Genomic DNA, 17940 nt, shown 5'->3' with positions numbered 1-17940 from the left:
TGTTTACACTTGAACACATTACATTACGGACTATTATCTCATTCAATTTCTTGTTCATGACAGTAGTTTTGTCATGTAAATCCAATTCTAAGCACGAGGAATCCTTCAGTGGAATTTTGGTAGGTTCTTGCTTCCCATTGTCCTCATATTTATCTTAATGGATTCTTAGCTATGAATTATGTCATCATGTGTTGTGCTCTACAAAGGGACCAGGGTTCAAGGGACCATTCTTTGATGTCGTAAGCTCTATTATACATTCAGATGTATTTAAAGGTGTGTTCGATCTACTTAAAAATTGAGATGATTAATTGCTAAACCCTTCTCGATCATATTTTCTCCGTTAATATATCCAATTTATAACAACTTTCATAAACCTCTCAGGTCTCAACTATCATTGAAAGTTCTTAATTGGTTCATGTATCTAGTAGCCTACTTTGTCTATTGGGTTTAGCTTTATTATGGTCCGTGATAACTTGACTAGTATATACATTTTTAAATGATTTATTTTTATGATGTCAAAGAAATCCAAGTTCAAATAGTTTGCAAATATTGTATAATCATCAAGAAAAAAGTTTTATTAACTTCTCCTTGTTTTAGTAAAAGAAAAAGAGTTTAAACATTAAACAAGTACATACAAAGTTAAAGACGAAAACACAATTCATGTTTGATGCTCTCTTACATGTTAGGTGATTAATTAATACGAGTATGAAGTAAGAAGTATGAATTGCTTGTATTGATCCCTTCAAAAAAAATTGCTTGTAATGATCAAATCCTGATCTAAAATAAACTATTGTTTAATTTTGTAGATTAAGCAATAGAAAGACATGTCGTTTAATTATTAAAATAGTTGATATAAATAGTAGTTTAATTATTGAGAATGATTTAGTAAATAGTAATACTTTGAGGGTACCAATGTTATCACTTATCAGTTTAGTTGCCTGAAAATCAGAACCCGTGATGGCGTGATGTAGTTTGAATTCCATATATAGCCAATACTCACTATGTAATGCTCACCGACGACATGTATTGTATGTAGAAAACTACAAACAATAAAATTACAAAACAAAACAGTTGTAAAATAATTGTGTCAAGTTTTTTCTACTCCGTATATTAGTATGATCAATACTAATTTATTTAACCTTTAATTCACTAATTTAAAATAATAAAATTACTACGTACAATTGTATTGAAAAAAAAAAAAACTATATTGAGTTTTCTTATTATTAGACCTACTTTCATTGTAACTTTGTAAGTATAAATGAAGTATGTACTTTAATAAATCGGAGTAATTCAATATACTTTCTTAAGCTTTACTGAAATTAAATACATATACAAGGACATTATAACTAACAATAGAATACCCTTCGCTTTCAAAAAGAAAAAAAACGTTTAATAGGAGTATCATTCAAGCGGAAGGGGATTCTATTGTTAGTTATAATGTCCTATTAAATGTTGACTATGTTGTATACATAAGTTGGTGAATGACCATAATCATTACCACATATATGACCAAGTAATTTTATATCCAACATTTTTTAGCTGAATCATGTTAAATACTTAAATTGTTGGTGATATATATCAAGTAACACTTTCTTATATATACATATAAATACAGATTATATATAGAACTCTAGACCATGATCACTTCACCCTAGAAAAAAAAAATTTAATAATATTGTTCAGTAAAAATAATTTCATATTTTCAGTTAGTAAAAGTAATTTTGATCAGTTAGTAAAAATAGATTATGTTTAGTAAAAATCGGTAATATCCAAGAAGAAATATATAGACAATCATTAAAATTTTAGTTCGGCAAATATAATTAATATGTTGAGTAAAAAAAATTGAAGTTCAGCAAAAAAATCACTTTAGTAAAAATAATTTGGGTTCAACAAAATAAGGTGAAGTAAACTAATTCTTAATGAAAATCTAATATACATGAAGTTGCACATTTTCATGTATGTATGTTTGAGATAACATATTATTCTGATACTTCAAACAGTAGATGTGATATAATTCAAACAGTAATAATATAAGGCTATCTATATGTAAGTATTAAATATACTATTGAAAATTATATATAATTAATTAAAAAATATCTCGAGTGCACCGTACACCCAGGTGTATATAACAACGTTCTCGGGTACACCGTGCACCTAGGTGTATATAACAACGTTTGCAATTTTTGGGTTCAAAGTTTCGTGGGCGTTAGTTGTTGCCTACATCAAGTGGAGACTTCAATGCATTGTTTTCTTACAGTTTTGATAATGTGATAATTGTTAAATGGGAATTGGGATAGAGAATTGTTTTCACACAACAACTACATTGAATTCATCAATGGTTTGAATTTCTATTCAGTTATTCTTTTAATGAGTAATGATATATGCAATCCTTGAAATTGTGTATAAGAATTGCATATAAACATCAAATTCATTTCTTAAAATTGTATTCTCCTTGTATGGAGTAATAAATCTTTACACTTTGACTACTATTCTTTCACAATAAAAAAATTTCAAATGTAAAATATTAAAAAATGATGGAAGGAATACATCGCATAACTTGAGATATATGATAAATACACATGTATTGTTTTTATTTTTATTTTTTTACGAGAAAAACTGATGTAGTTAATTGGTGTATAATACAGAGTACAAATTCTTCTTATATGATGCACTTAGATTACATTTATGATTTTTCTTTGTAAAAAAATATATGATCAATGTACTTTAAATTATCTATACTCGCTTACATTCATGGCCAGTATTACTTTATTAAAATTTAGGGTTTGCTTCTGTTCAGGACTTCGGGTTAATTTCAGTTCAGTTCATCTCTAATTAGTTAAATTCAGTTCAGTTTATCAGCTTCTAATTTCCTTCTCTCATAAATAATTCATTTAAGCTCTATTCAGTTCAATTCAGCCCTAATCAGTTCATTTTAGTTCAGTAAATTAGAACAGACCCTTAGTCTTTTCACCAAACAAAATGTTAAAACTTAGGGCATGTTTCTATTTACTGAAAACAACTGAATTGAACTAAACTAAAATATTGAGGCTGAATTGAACTGAATTAAATAGAGCTGAAATGAATTGCTTATAAGAAAATGAAATTAAAAACTAAACTGAAGTAGACTATTGGTAGGAACTTAATTAAAATGAAGTGATTGAAGCTGAACTAAACTAGCTCTTAATCTCTTTTTTAGTCGTACAAGTATAATTTAGCTAGTATTTCTATTTCAAACCTTTGTATTACGGAGTAACATCTTGAGAATATTTCTCACCGCCACTAATTTTAAGCATTAAAAAGAAATTGTTAATTAATGAGTAAAGACACTAATTTCCACTAGAAAGTAGGCTACCAATAAGGTAAGTGGATCAATTGAGCCAGTCGAATGAAACACCGACATCAAGTAACGCGGCGTAATGGGACCCGTAAATAAAACCACCACAATTCTTGCATAACTTCAGTTTTTGACTCTTTTTGTCACATGATGACCTCGATTTCCTTATTGTTGTCCTTTAATCATTTGCCAATTTATTACGCCACTACATACCTTTTTCTTAATTCTTTGGAATTTCTTAAGAATTTTACGACTATAATCGTACTATCTAAAGTATAAACTACATTTAAAAAAAATAAAATACGATGCTGAAAAAAAGAGTAATAAATGATCATTGTTAGTGTAAGTAGTTTATAGCTTGCACAACGGTTAGATTCTTGGTCAAGTTTACATAGAGGTTTGGTAAGGATTATGGCAATGAACTATTCAAGTTATATAATGGTATGCATGGTAAGAAAAATATTAAAGTTAATGTAAATAGCCGCACAAAAAATGCTTTAAATGAAGATTTATTAGGGATAACAGCAGCACAAAAACGATAAAATATGCCAGATTTTTTTTTATTTTTTTTATTTTATTATTATCTGATCTAAAAGAAGTTGAGCTAAACATTCCAAACCTACAATATACTCATTGAGTTTAGGAGGTTCCACTTCACAACTCCTAGAGGTTCCATTCCAAAAGGACCAAAACTACTATACATTACATTACAATAGTAGAAATAACCCCCTTTTCTTTTATCAATCAATATAGGAAATAAGTAAAAATAATTTGAGCTAAACATGATATGTAATGGAAAAGGTTATAGTTCAACCATCATCAATTATATTTACAAAATAAATTCAATGTTTACTTGTATTGATTCACCCATAAATGTTGAGCTTGTGAATTGTGATCTTAATGGATTCATGCTCTGCAAAAAGTAAGTCGTACAACATACTCATTTTATCCAACGACGTTAGACTAACTACTAAATAAAGACAAGTAGACAACCTTAATATTTTCCCTTTTTGTCTCTTTTAATAAAATTAATATGGAGTATATATATATATATATATGGTCTCTAGATCGATACAAAAGTTAAAAATGAATCACTTTACACAATTCACCCTTGAAATTAAGAGTTATCCCTTTTATAATTATTAATTAAATTACATTACATGCATTATGAATTTTTAAAAAATTAAAAAAAAAAAATTGTGATGGAAAATGTGATAGATAGTGATATAAAAAAGCATCCTACTTTTAATAAACTCTTATTAACTCAAATTTTAATCATCAGCGTCATGACTAATTAAGTAATTTTATCTTATTATTACTTATTGGATTAGGAAAAATTGTCCGGAAAAATCTCACATTTGGGGCATCCGCCCAAAATAATCCTACCTTTGGATTATTTTTTAATAATTCGACCTTTATATTCAATCCGCTCAAAATGGTCCCAGGTGATCAGTAATCGGTTGAAGAGGTAATTTTTTTTTTATTAAGTTTAATATACACGTGTCATAACTTGATTCGTCCAAAATAAAAAAAAATTAATAATTAAAAAAGTAAAAGTATATACAAAAATAAAAACTAAAAAAAAAAAAAAAACCACCTAAGCCACACCACAACCACCACCACCCAAACCTAGACCCTAGAACTACCACCCCACCCAGACCGGAAACCGCCGCCGCCTAGAAACTGACTGATATCCCAACCCAACCCCAAAACCCTTTCAAAAATCGAAACCCACCACACTAGATAAATTGAGGTCGCGCGGCCTGAATTGAGGTTGGGGAGGACGGCACGGCCGTAAAAGGGGCAGGGAACGGGGGCGTGGCCGTAAAGACGGGGAACGGGGAGGAGGCTGGGATCGTGATAGGATCAGGGGACGGAAAAAGAACAGGGGAAGGGGAGGGGCCAGGAAAGGGACAGGGGAAGTGATGGTTGGGATTGGGATTGGGATTGGGATGGGGAAGGGATTTAGAGGCTGGTTGGTGGTTCAGAGGGAAGGGTTTGGGCGCGGCGTCGTCGCCGGCGTAGGCTCCGTCACTGCTGTTGGGGACCTGGGTGGTGGGATCCGCGGGGCTGGGGAGTCAGGCAGCGAGGGTGGCTAGGGCAGCCGCCAGCAGGTGGGGGTGGTTTTTATATAATTAATTTTTTTTTTAAAAAAAAATTAATAAATTTTGTTTTATTTTATTTTTATTTTTGGGACCAATCACAGGCCGCCACATGTCAGATAACTTGTTATTACAAGTTACATGACCGGTTGGAACCATTATGAGCGGATTGAGTATAAAGGTCGGATTATTTAAAAATAATCAATAGGTGGGATTAATTTGAGCGGATGAGCCAAAGGTCGGATTATTGCGGGCAATTTTTCCATTGGATTATTGCTATTGGAATATAGTTTTAACTCAAAAATATATGCAAGGGCCTTGGCTTGTACGTTCACAACCGAAAGTAACACTATTGGATAGCTAACAAGGCAATAGTAAATAATTAGAAGTTATAATTGATTAATTAGTGGTTAAAATGTAACACTATTGGATATTGAAACATTCTTGCTAACACTTATATTTGTACTCCAAACTTTTACAATGGTGTTAACAGATTATTGTGATTTGTGATCTCAACTTCTTTTCTTTTTCACTCTTCACGTATATGACTATCAATCTCCTTTCTTTCTTTCACTCTCATTCTCTGTCTCTCATCTACAATCTTTTATTATTATTACTACCTCCGTTAAATATTTTGTGCAACTTTGTGCGTGGTATTATTTGTAAGGTATAAAATATTCCAAAGTTGCTCAAAACATTTAACGGATGTAGTGTATTTATTGGAATAATAAATATTAATCTCTCCGTTTCAAATTTTTTGTAACAATTAAACATTAAATACTTACACTTTATGTCAAATTGTTGCAAAAACAATGAAACAGAGTAGTAAAAATAAATAAATAAATAAATAAATAAATAAATAAATAAAATTGCCCCCTACAAATGTCTCACGATGATACGAGTATAAAGTAGGACTTCCTCAAGAATTCGTATGGCCTATAGCCAACTAGCCAAGTCTATAATCTGATGTTCATCAAAGCAAATCTCAAAATAAAGGGGATGAATTCATTCATACAACTGGATATAGCCTTACAAAGTATGGGAGAGACCATAGTCCACAATACAAATAAATGCATGAATCAAATATCTAGAAAACGAACACAAAAACTACTCGTAAAATAGTTTGAAACAGGCTCATGGGCAATCCTAACTCTTATACCCTAATATAAATAAAGTTATTTATGGAATTATGGTTCATTGATAAAAAGTAAAAGTTACCCAAAAAAGTGTAAATGTTACCCTAAATTCAACAAAAGTTACCTCGATGTACAGTAATATTACTATACATCAAATGTATACATAGTAAAAGTTTTGAACAAAATAATACCAAATTGTATTTGATATGATAACACCATAAAACTTAATTATACATGTATAGATTCTCACCAAAGCATACATACATACATACATCATACACATATATACATACATACATACCAAGCAAAGTTTGGTCTAGTAGGAAAATTTGCATCTCACAAGTCATAACCAAGAGGTTGTGGGATCAAACTCCTCAAGAGGCACCGTGGGATGGGGATTCTCTTATCCATCCTTTCTAAAGTGTCTAACCCGCTAACTTGTGTCGGAAGGATTTATGAGAGGTTCCGGTCCGATAGAACCCTTCTCCTTACCAACCAAAAAAATATAAAAAATAAAAATACATACGTATATATTCAGACACTCACATTGGGTCATTGGACATCCTTAGCAATATTCTTGAAGAAATAAACTAATTATAGTGTTTATGAACAACATAAATGATTAATGTACTTTTAAATAATAACGTTTATATCCCGTTCAAAAATAAATAAATAAAAATTAACGTTATATAGTCCGGGTGTTTATATTTGTGGCACTCTTTTCTTTCTTGCTATGGATGAGTAGAGCACTAAAAATTATGATCTCGCAATGAAAGTATCAATACATAGCTTTGTACTTTTGAGTTTCTAGACAGAGTAAAGCAGAACAAATTTTAGAAGAGATAGTTTCTCTAAAGAACAGCGCCAAACTCTCACAATAACGTAGTGCTCTTTGAAATCTTGGCTTTACTTAGCTTTTGCCTGCGTAGACGTGCAAGCCGTGGATATGATAAAATTATCACTTTATCATTTGACTTATTTTATTTTACTGTATTTTTTTCAATGCCATATATTACTTGTAGTACTGTACAAAATTTTCAATAAAGGCATGGTTATGAATTAATATACATAAAACTGAGTAATTAATCAACTGCACATCTACCAAAGTAAATTAAATCTCACCCCCCTTGTTTTTTAGGGAAAATTAAATCTCACCCTGCCATAAAGATACTACGTAGTATTTTTTTAGTGCATATATGCATGAATATTTTTCTATTTTCTTTAAAATACTAGAGGAATTGATACCTATTTTGATACAGAGTATAATAAACAAACAATTACGCTAGGTCATAATTGGGACAACTGTAATTAGAAACTCTCTAATTATAACTTATAAATGATTATATATAGGTGAGTTAGAATAAGCTAATGTTTTCTCGCCTTAAATAAGGTATCTCAATCTTAATTTTTTGACAAACATTAAAAAAAATCAGATATATAATAATATATTGCACATTCTCTTTAAAAATCCGATATTACTGTACATCGAATGTAGACAAAAGTTTTTGTAATTTTTTACAATATGATATAATTTTTAATTTGTTTTAAAACCCAACTAGTCTAATTTGATCAACTAACTTTACATAGGATTCAATTTGCTTGCTTAATTTTATTTATTTATTTAATTTTAAAAACAAGTCAAAAGTGAGGTCTTATTAGACTCATCTACATGTGAAATTTACAAATATATATTTTTAATTATGCGATTAAAGATATTCAATTGACAATTACAGTTGACGATAGTAAGATTCGGTCCACTCCAACCTTGTATAGATTTTATAGTTAAAATAAGCTAACAAATCTCTAAAATATAGTGAATAGAACATTATTTCAATCTAATCCAAGCGACAATACAACACGGTCTAATATATTATGATTAAAGATATCGTAAGTAAAAATATACTCCGAGGTGTACCAAGGGGACTTTACTATTTAAATGTGTTTCTTTCACCATTCGCCACGAAAAGAAAACTATTGCATTTGTTAAAAAAAAAATTGAACGAGTATTACTTGATGACTTGATGTAGACTTATTTTGATGTATGACGGACTTGTTCTTTCACCTGGGTAAAAATGTACAACCTAAAACCATTTTTACTCATTTGTGAGAGTTAAAATTGAACGCTTAATGTATTTCAAAGTTGAAAAAACAATCTCGTAATGAAAAAAAACGTATAAGCAACCATTACTTCAAATTTTCAAAATATAACGAGTAATAAAACTTCGTAATCGGATAAATCATCACACCAAAAGATCAAAACTCACGTGACCTAGGCTTGGATAGTTACTTGTTTTGGACGTTTATTAAAACTAATACTCCCATTATCTGAAATAAAAATCCAAAGTGTGTAAAAAAACAAAAAAATAATCCAAAATATGTAAAAAAACAAAATGAATTCTCAGCATATTTATTAAAGATGATAAAAAAACAGACACAAGAAGAAAATTGTTCTTCACTCTTCACCACTCACCAGTAAAAAAATCTGTAAAAAGGCAATTACTGTTACTATTACTACTACAGAGTACTGAGTAAAGTTACTACTGTACTAAACATTTTATAAAATTGAGCGGCAAATAGATTCTGGGTAAGTTTATGCCTCCTTTTTTTTAGCAGATCTACATAATATTTTTCTCATTTTTTCACCCAAAAAATACTCATTTAATTCATCCCCAGAAAAAAAAATTTAAAAATTTAAGTGAGAGAAAGCAGAAAACCATAGCCTAAAACACAGCTTAAGCTAATCCCGAGTCATTAATATTGTAGTAGTAATTAGTTAGAGAGAGAAAAAAACTTTTTGCCATTTTTAGTTTTTTAACTGGAAAAAGCTCAAAACTTTCACATTATCTGCAAAATTTAACATCTGGGTTTTGTTAATTCCTGTTAATTTTTACTTGGGTATTTTTTTAATTTTTAATTTTACTGAAAAAAACTACATTTTTTTCCCATAATTTTTGCAGATCGACCTCCCTTCCACCCTTTTTTCTCTCTCTAGTATTATCTTGGTTGTTTGGATAGCGCGTATAAAAAATTTCTGGATTCACACAACACAGTATATAATAAAACAGAGAGAGAGAGAAAGAAAGAAAGAGGAGAGAGAAAAAGAGGTGAAATAATTTATTTGAAAATTGAGCATTAAATACACAGCATCTACTGCTATTACACTACATTAGTAATTGCAGAGGTGATAGGAAAGTGAGTAATAAAAACTTTCATTTGTTTTGTTTAAGTATAATGTTTCAATCAGTACTACAACAAGTATATTATAACGACTTCATTTAAACAAAATCTTTGATTTTCCTGATTTTCTTGGTTTTCTGGGTTTATAAGATTGTATAGAGGAAGTAAGAGAGAGATTGAAGAAGAAAAATTCCCAAATTTTGAATCTTTATATTTTTTTAGTGTTGTGAAACTTTTCTGGGGTTTCTTTTTTTTTTTGCTCAATCTCAGTGGTTCAAAGTTCGAACTTCAAAATCTCAGGTATTTTTCTTTTTTATTTTACATAATCTGTCTTTTTATGTTTAGACTTTAGTATTGTAGGAATAATATTAAGTTGATCTTGTTTGATTTTGTATTTTTTCAGTTTGAAATTATCTGGGGTTTTTTGTTCTCTATTTATAATTAGTATGTTTAATACAGAAGGATTGAATTTCAATTTCATAAACTATTATTTTAGCTGATTAGTGGGTTAATCATAATGGGTTTTTTTTTTTTTTTTTTTTTTTATTATGTATCTGTAAATTAATTTAATTTTGCTGGGTTCATTTCAAATTTTCAATCAGTTTAATTTTTGGTTTGATCTTAGTTTTGTTAAAAGTTGTAGAGTGATTAAAGGAATGTGAGTGACTGAACTAAAATACACTGTCGGTGAAACTTATTGTTTAAGCTTATAATTTGAAGTTATATAAATCATTTACAATTATACTGTTTTATTTCTAATAAGCATCCGAATCTGGATTCCACCTTGTATTGTCGTCGAAAAAGAAGATTTTTTTGACTTTGGGTGTTTAATATCTATATTTATGTCTTTTAATATGCTTCAAATGAATGATGTTGTTTAGTTGGATCTGATATTTCAATATTGTTGCCATGCTTTGTTGCCAGTTGCCACCCTCAGGGATGCATCTTGTAATAGGTGTTAGAATTCACGGTGATGCAATGGCGATGTAGTAGACTTGATTATACAAAGATACTTGTAGATTTTATTCAGCAGTTGTATTGAAATACAAAAGGTTGCGTTTGTAGGATTCGCGGTAGTATAAAATGTCAAGGCCTCTCCAAAGAGGCATATCTGGTGAGCAACGGCGTCTTTCTGTTGGTAGCAATCATGCTTCTTGGGATTCCCAGGACTCTCAAATGAAAGAAAAAACAGAAAAGGATGATACTCGAGCTGGTCGTTCGTTGTCTGACCAAAGCTATTCTTCAGTAAAGTTACCCTTTCGATTAAATTCTTCAGATAATGCCCCATCAAAGTTGGGTGTTAATGAAAATGGTTTTACAACAGAATTGTTTAGTGGTGGAAGTCCAAGAAGTCGGCATAAGCTAACTTTGCTTCTTCTTAGAACCAGTTTAGTTCTTATAGTGATTCTTGCTTTAACCGGGTCATTTTGGTGGACAATATCAATTACTGCATCATCAAGAGGTCACATTTACCATAGTTATAGGAGGATGCAAGAGCAGCTCGTCTCAGATCTTACAGCCATCAGTGATCTATCTCAAGGGCCAGCAAAATTGAGAGAATTGGATTTCTGTTCTAAGAAAGATGAAAATTTTGTGCCTTGCTACAATGTGTCAGAAAGCTCGGCTTTAGGTTATGCTGATGGCGATGAATTTGATCGTCTTTGTGAGCACAGCTTGAAGCAAAATTGCTTGGTTTTACCTCCTGTGAATTACAAGATTCCTCTGAGATGGCCTACTGGAAGAGATGTCATTTGGGTTGCAAATGTTAAGATTTCTGCTCAAGAAGTACTTTCTTCTGGAAGTTTGACCAAAAGGTGAACTGAAACCACCCCTTTCACTAGTCTGGGACGGAGAGTTCAATTTGTGATTTCTGCTTCATTGTTGTTAATCCTTCTGGCTTTAATTACAGGATGATGATGTTAGAGGAAGAACAAATTTCTTTCCGCTCTGACTCACTCACGTCAGATAACATTGAGGACTACTCACATCAAATTGCTGAAATGATTGGGCTAAGAAGTTCTTCCAATTTTAAACAAGCTGGGGTATGTTGTAATCTTCTTTGTTAATGAAATCAGACTTCTATAGTTCCCTGTCCTTGCAATTGGTAATGTTTTTCGTTAATGTAAATCATACATGTGTATCCCCTGCCCTTGCAATTAATACTGCCTGGCCTCTAGATAGAGCTCTTTCCTTGGGAAGGTTGTGGGGGTTGATGTTTACAGCTTAACCAACTCAACAAGGGAGGCTGTTTCTGTTGGACATTTTCCCCTTCGCGATAAAAAAGATGCACAAAGTATCAATGATACATTGTAATTTAGTGAATCATACTCCTGGCCGAAATAAATTAGTGAATCTTTTGACTCCATTGGAAATGGATAATGTGTACTGCATCCTATCTAATTCTAAATCTTTCACTTCTTAGAATCTAAGGGTTCCATGTGAATGTTGAGGTATTTTTTGATGTGCTTTTGAGCTAGTATTGTGGATAACCTCATTGCTCTTGCTTTAAATTTCTTTTAACAATAACCATTGACAAAGTTGAAGCTAACTGTTTCAGAATTTCTATATTCTTCAGCTTAATAAGATGATTTTTTGCGTGTTCCTTTTCCTCGACCCCATCAAAAGTAGTATGTACCTTGTCATCCTTGAGATAGACCTGTAATATTCCAAATTCTAATACCATTCAAGTGTTCATAAGCCATAAAGCATCTTTTTCCTGGTGCAGGTGAGAAATATCCTAGATATAGGATGTGGATATGGTACCTTTGGAGCGCATCTGTTCTCAAAAGAGTTACTGACCATGTGTATTGCGCCTTATGAGGCTTCAGGTAGTCAAGTGCAACTCACACTTGAAAGAGGTCTTCCAGCGATGATTGGTTCCTTCAGTACAAAACAGTTGCCATTTCCATCTCTTTCTTATGACATGGTGCATTGTGCGCGGTGTGGCATTGACTGGGATCTGAAAGGTACCAAGTCTTTCTTATATGTTAGTATAAAATATGAAAATTACATGTTTCCATTTGACATTTTTCTAGGTGAAAACCTCTAGACTGCTCCCACCCAATTGGATCATTGTCATGCCTCCTTTACTATGTCTTGGAGGATAAAGTTTATTAAAAGAATATTGATAGAGGAAAGAAGTGTTGACATATTTGTTGTGGAATGTACATCATCTGTAAGAAACTGCCAAAGAAATATGACAATCAATAACTTTACCTTTTAGTGTGCAAATGACAACATGCCACAATTGTCAATGTTCTGCTGAAGATATTGATGGATGTATGCACCTGAATTCTCTTCTCAAGAATCGCCTTTCCTATTATTGTTTGATGGCTGGGGTTTCCTATCCTACTTCATATTTCTTATCAAAACTTAAATTTCTTCGTGGGAATCTGGTGTCTGGGATGCAGGGGCTATTACCACCCTCTCTATAAGAATGAGAACCTGCACTGCCAAAAGAGCCTTCAGAAAATAGATCCATGCTATCAGACTCTCCTAAAGGTCAATCTGTAATGTCTTAAGATTTTCTATAATGCTCGTTTCATTAGAGGTATAAGCAATCCAATTTTCTTGACTTGCTGGTACTTGCAAGGCAACTTAGATGCGAATTGTGGCAAAATGTTTTTATTTTGCTAGCTTGATGTCAAAGTTTGTTGATATATGATATAATCCAAATGATGCAGATGGCTTGTTCTTACTTGAGGCTGATAGAGTCTTAAGACCCGGTGGATACTTTGTCTGGACTTCGCCTCTTACCAATGCCCGTAATAAAGTGAATCAGAAGAGATGGGATCTTGTTCATGAATTTACAGTGAAGCTTTGTTGGGAATTGTTGTCCCAACAGGATGAAACTGTTGTGTGGAAGAAGACTGCCAAAAGGAATTGCTATTTTTCTAGGTCAGTTATTTACCTGTTTATAGACGATTATTCTTTTGCAGTTTCCTGGGTGATAGTCAGTGACATGTCATTGGAATGTTTATATTTCAGGAAACCTGGTTCAAGCCCGAGTGTATGTAGCAAGGGTCAAGATATTCAATCTCCATACTACCGTCCACTCCAAACTTGTATAGGAGGAGCTCATAGCAGTCGCTGGCTTCCCATTGAAGAGAAGTTAACTTGGCCATCTCGGGCAAAAATGAATGAAAAGGAGCTTCAACCTCACGGTAAGATATCTTGAGTTTGCGTTGTTTGATTAGTATTTCGATTTCATGTGATGGTTATTTGCAGCTTTTACCTTTATTTTTTGTATAATTAGCTGACACACTATTGACTCCTTAGGACTGCATCTAGAAGACTTGGCTGAAGATAGTTCAAATTGGAATTCTGCAATCCGTGATTATTGGACCCTTCTCTCCCCTATTATTTTCTCAGACCATCCAAAGAGACCCGGTGATGAGGATCCTTCTCCTCCTTACAATATGCTCAGAAATGTGCTAGACATGAATGCTCGCTTTGGTGGTTTTAATGCTGCTTTACTGGACACTGGAAAAGCTGTGTGGGTCATGAATGTTGTGCCTACAAGCGGTCCCAACTACCTGCCTTTGATTCTGGACCGGGGTTATGTTGGTGTATTACATGACTGGTAAGTATGAAAAATTACTCTCTTTCTTCCTCCCTTGTGAACCCTTGTGTCAATTTATGCTCTTGAGATTTCCCTACATTATCTACTGCAATATATAATTGCTAATGCCGCATATTGTCAGTGAATACTGTATTCCTCATTCTAGAAGGTGACATGGACATCTGATACCGCTGTTAATAGAACTGCATTTTTTTTTTCAAGCTGAATTTATAGCACTATAAAGAGATTTACAGTGCCTAGTTATACATAAAATGTACAAAAGGTATTGGACTATTGGCCATGTCAGTTTTCCAGCTTCGATATGTAATGAATTACACTACGTATGTTGAAAATGAAATGGGCAGCAAAACAAGAATTGGAGCAATATAATCTGTATCAGCTTTTTACTGTGTGGTTGGTGCATTAGAATTCTGGTCATTCGGTGCGTATAATGTGCAGAAAAAAGGCCTGTTTTGGGATAGAGTTGAAAGCCAAAATCCAAGTATGTCAGTTGAAGTACAAAAATGTACATGCTGATACATGTGATGATTGTTAGTATTCAGATACATGTGATTTTTAGTATTAAGATGCAACTTATCAAGAAAAATGTAGAGACTAGCACTTGCACCGTATTGTTGATAACCTTAGGTTTTGTATCTAACTCTGCTTTGGCTTAGGATATAGTGTAACCTTTGCTGATGAATGTGTGATTCCTACTTGTGTAGGTGTGAAGCATTTCCAACATACCCTCGAACTTACGACTTGGTGCATGCTGATGGTTTTCTCTCTCTAGAAAAAGGTTCCCAACGCAGATGTAATACTCTCGATATATTTGTTGAGATTGATAGAATTCTTCGGCCTGAGGTATCTAAATTAGTTTTATTCATCAGTTTTCATTTCAAAGTAAAAGAGTTCTAGTCAATTTTTTATCTCACATTTTATTGAAGCAGCTGACATAAGAGTGTTGGCTCAGGGATGGGTGATTTTCCGAGACAAATCTAATCTAATCGAGTCCATGAGACCCCTTATAGCACGACTGAAATGGGAAGCTCGTGTTATTGAAATCGAGAGCAACAATGATGAGAAACTCCTCGTCTGCCAGAAGTCTTTCTTCAAGAGGCACGCAAAGTGATCTACGACTACAGCCTTTAAGGTAGCTACCTGTGATTAAAGATTGATTTATTTATACCACGACACAAGTCAATAGAGAAAATCAAAGTCTACAGATTTTTGGAACAGAAGAGAAGTTCAGTATACGATATATTTTCTTTTTTAGTTGAAGCCAGCGACAAAATTCCTATGAAGCCGTAAGGCAACCATAGGGCCCCTGTAATTACGCGATTGAGGCACAGCAAGAGTGATTGTCAAGTATAGAATGAATCAGTGTATTCAGTACTCTTTTGTCTCGGTTTTAAGTTTTACGATGTCTAGCAGAATAAGCAAAGAGCGTCTGCTGCAGTATATACGATGCTGGGGTGGCAATTTTCAGTCATTTTTTTTTCCTACCACCTACCTTACTAAATCCATCTATATTCATTGTAGAAAGCTCAATTAAGAAGGCATTCATTAGTAATGCAAGTCTTGTAACACAAAAGTTGGGTACTTATTGAATGGTATATTTTCAAGAATCATTAAACCTCACTATGAATTTATTGGTCAACAACTGATAGACATGCTTTTGATTCATCAACTAGTTTAAAATGAGATGTACATACTACATAGTACACAAAATATGAAGCCAAAGGCCATGTTGATGTGACATTATTTGAGAATGCACATTTTTATCAATTTATTACGGCCTACCAAACTAGTTTGTCTGTGAACGAGCTTAGAAATTATATCTACCTTGCGAGTATTTGAAATATATTTTCATCGTGTATGTGAAGTTTGAAATGTAGGTAGACGTAGCTATCTCCGAGATGCATTTGCACATGCGTAACGCCATAGTAGTAATATTAGTGAATAAGACCTTCATAGCATGTGTATTAGTGTACATCATAAAAATGAAATAGGCACCTCCATTGAATATATAGGTTAGTACACACAACTCTTAATTCTATGATGTAAACATGTTTCACTTGAATGTCTCCAACTATCTGATAGGAATATTCTTAAATGTAAAAAAAACTTTAGTTAGAAAATCCAAAATCATAAGCATTTTAAATCTGTTAGCTGTATCTTTCATTCTATCAAGACTTATCTCTAGAAATAGGTGGGTTGTACAATCATGTCTATTTATAAATGTCCCTCTTTTGTGGAGTAACTTCAAAAAGTTACATTGTCTTTACTTTTAGAAAAGAAATTCTGTTTTTGTAGGACCTGATATAATACAAGCAGAAGTCATTATCTGAAGTGATTTGTGGCCAAAAAAACAATTAATGTGGATCAAGCATGCATGTACATTAATAACTGAAATGTGTATATCAATCAAAATACTATTAGATCACAAGCAATTTTTTTGTAAACGCGAAAATAATGTATGTGTTGAAAAGTAAAAGAGTTAACAGCTATAAATCAAAGCATATATTACACCTTGTTTAGATAACAAATTACAAATTAGTAGGGAAAGAGGAGGGAAGGGGTGGAGGGAAAGGCGGAACTCTTTTGCTCCTTTATATCTCTTTGATTTCAAAGGGATGGTGTTTATTCAATAGCATGATAATGTTAATTAAAGAGGAATGTATATCTTCAGAGTTTGAACCAAAACGTAAAAGTCATCAAAGTTTAATGAATGGGTGATTGTAAAATGTATATAAAGGTTTTTCTTGACCTATTGTCCTCAAAGAATCAAAGTTTTTAATTAGTAATGATCTCATAATTGATCTTGGGCATTAAGTACATTCTTATTTAGGACTTGTTCTCTTCAGATTAATTTTAGTTCAGCTCAGTTTAATTTAGTTCACTTCAATTCCTAATTTTCTTCTCTTATAAACAATTCAGTTAAATTTAATTCAACTCAGTTTAGTAAATCAGAATAGATCCTTCGTATTGTAAATGAATAACAGCAAAGTTGAAGCCCAAAGTATAAGGGTGGCCCAGCACATTAATGGGTTATAAATACGACCCATTCAAACATTTTGGTCCTAAATTCCTAAATGGTAAACCGTTGAAAATCCATTTGCAGTTGCTACTTGCTAGTACCATAAATTAGTAGTGGCTCTAGTGGGAGTTTGAAAATATGGGGCATACAAAATTGGCAACCATTGGAGCATTCCCATTCTTAACAAAAGACAACAGTTTCTCTTTCTCCTAGTAATATGCAGTTATTAAATTTTCATCTACCCACCGTTCTAAAAATAAGCCTTACCGAAAGTGGAAGATAGGATCATCAGTAGGGAAGTCATCAATAGATCAAACACATTTCATATTAGTTTCTTAGTTTCTTTTGGGCCCTTATTTTACCTTTGCTGGTTTTAGGTTAGATACGTTCTGATAATGATTAATAAAGATTATATAAGTTCTGAATAGTAAAACTTAGGTCAATAGAATATTAGGTGAATTAAGGTTGTGTTCTATTCACCTAATTTTTACTTATTATCTGAAATTATTACATTTTTATTAAAACTTTGACCCCGTTCTCTTCACCTTATTTTTGCTGAACTGAAATTATTTTTGCTGAACTAAAAATAT

At 32.4% G+C, this 17940-nt stretch overlaps 1 protein-coding gene across 3 annotated transcripts; it reads left to right on the top strand.

Annotated features, from left to right (window-relative positions):
- Positions 1–9013: 9013 nt before the first annotated feature.
- On the top strand, positions 9014–15954 carry LOC110706599 (probable pectin methyltransferase QUA2). 3 transcript variants are annotated; one of them, XM_021884540.1, is made up of 9 exons: positions 9014–10049; positions 10815–11563; positions 11659–11791; positions 12475–12715; positions 13433–13646; positions 13737–13912; positions 14028–14331; positions 15036–15174; positions 15284–15954. In XM_021884540.1, exons 2-9 carry the CDS (start codon positions 10833–10835, stop codon positions 15440–15442), a joined length of 2097 nt encoding a protein of 698 aa, XP_021740232.1. In that variant the 5' UTR covers positions 9014–10049; positions 10815–10832; the 3' UTR covers positions 15443–15954. The 3 variants fall into 3 exon arrangements, with proteins under 3 accessions (XP_021740232.1, XP_021740231.1, XP_021740229.1); XM_021884539.1 differs by having other exon boundaries at positions 10802–11563; XM_021884537.1 differs by having other exon boundaries at positions 10674–11563.
- The last annotated feature ends 1986 nt before the right edge of the window (positions 15955–17940 follow it).

The sequence above is a fragment of the Chenopodium quinoa genome, unplaced genomic scaffold, assembly GCF_001683475.1.
Source record: "Chenopodium quinoa cultivar QQ74 unplaced genomic scaffold, ASM168347v1, whole genome shotgun sequence".
In the NCBI taxonomy this organism is placed as follows: Eukaryota; Viridiplantae; Streptophyta; class Magnoliopsida; order Caryophyllales; family Amaranthaceae; genus Chenopodium; species Chenopodium quinoa.
Note: the sequence above shows the minus strand (reverse complement) of the source record. Positions and strands in the feature narration are given on the sequence as shown.

Excerpts from the sequence above, each read along its gene's own strand:
- LOC110706599 (XM_021884540.1), top strand. The coding sequence starts at position 10,833 with ATGTCAAGGCCTCTCCAAAGAGGCATATCTGGTGAGCAACGGCGTCTT. Across the intron at positions 13,913-14,027 it reads AAAGGAGCTTCAACCTCACG|GACTGCATCTAGAAGACTTG; the intron begins GTAAGATATCTT and ends TTGACTCCTTAG. Across the intron at positions 15,175-15,283 it reads ATAGAATTCTTCGGCCTGAG|GGATGGGTGATTTTCCGAGA; the intron begins GTATCTAAATTA and ends GTGTTGGCTCAG.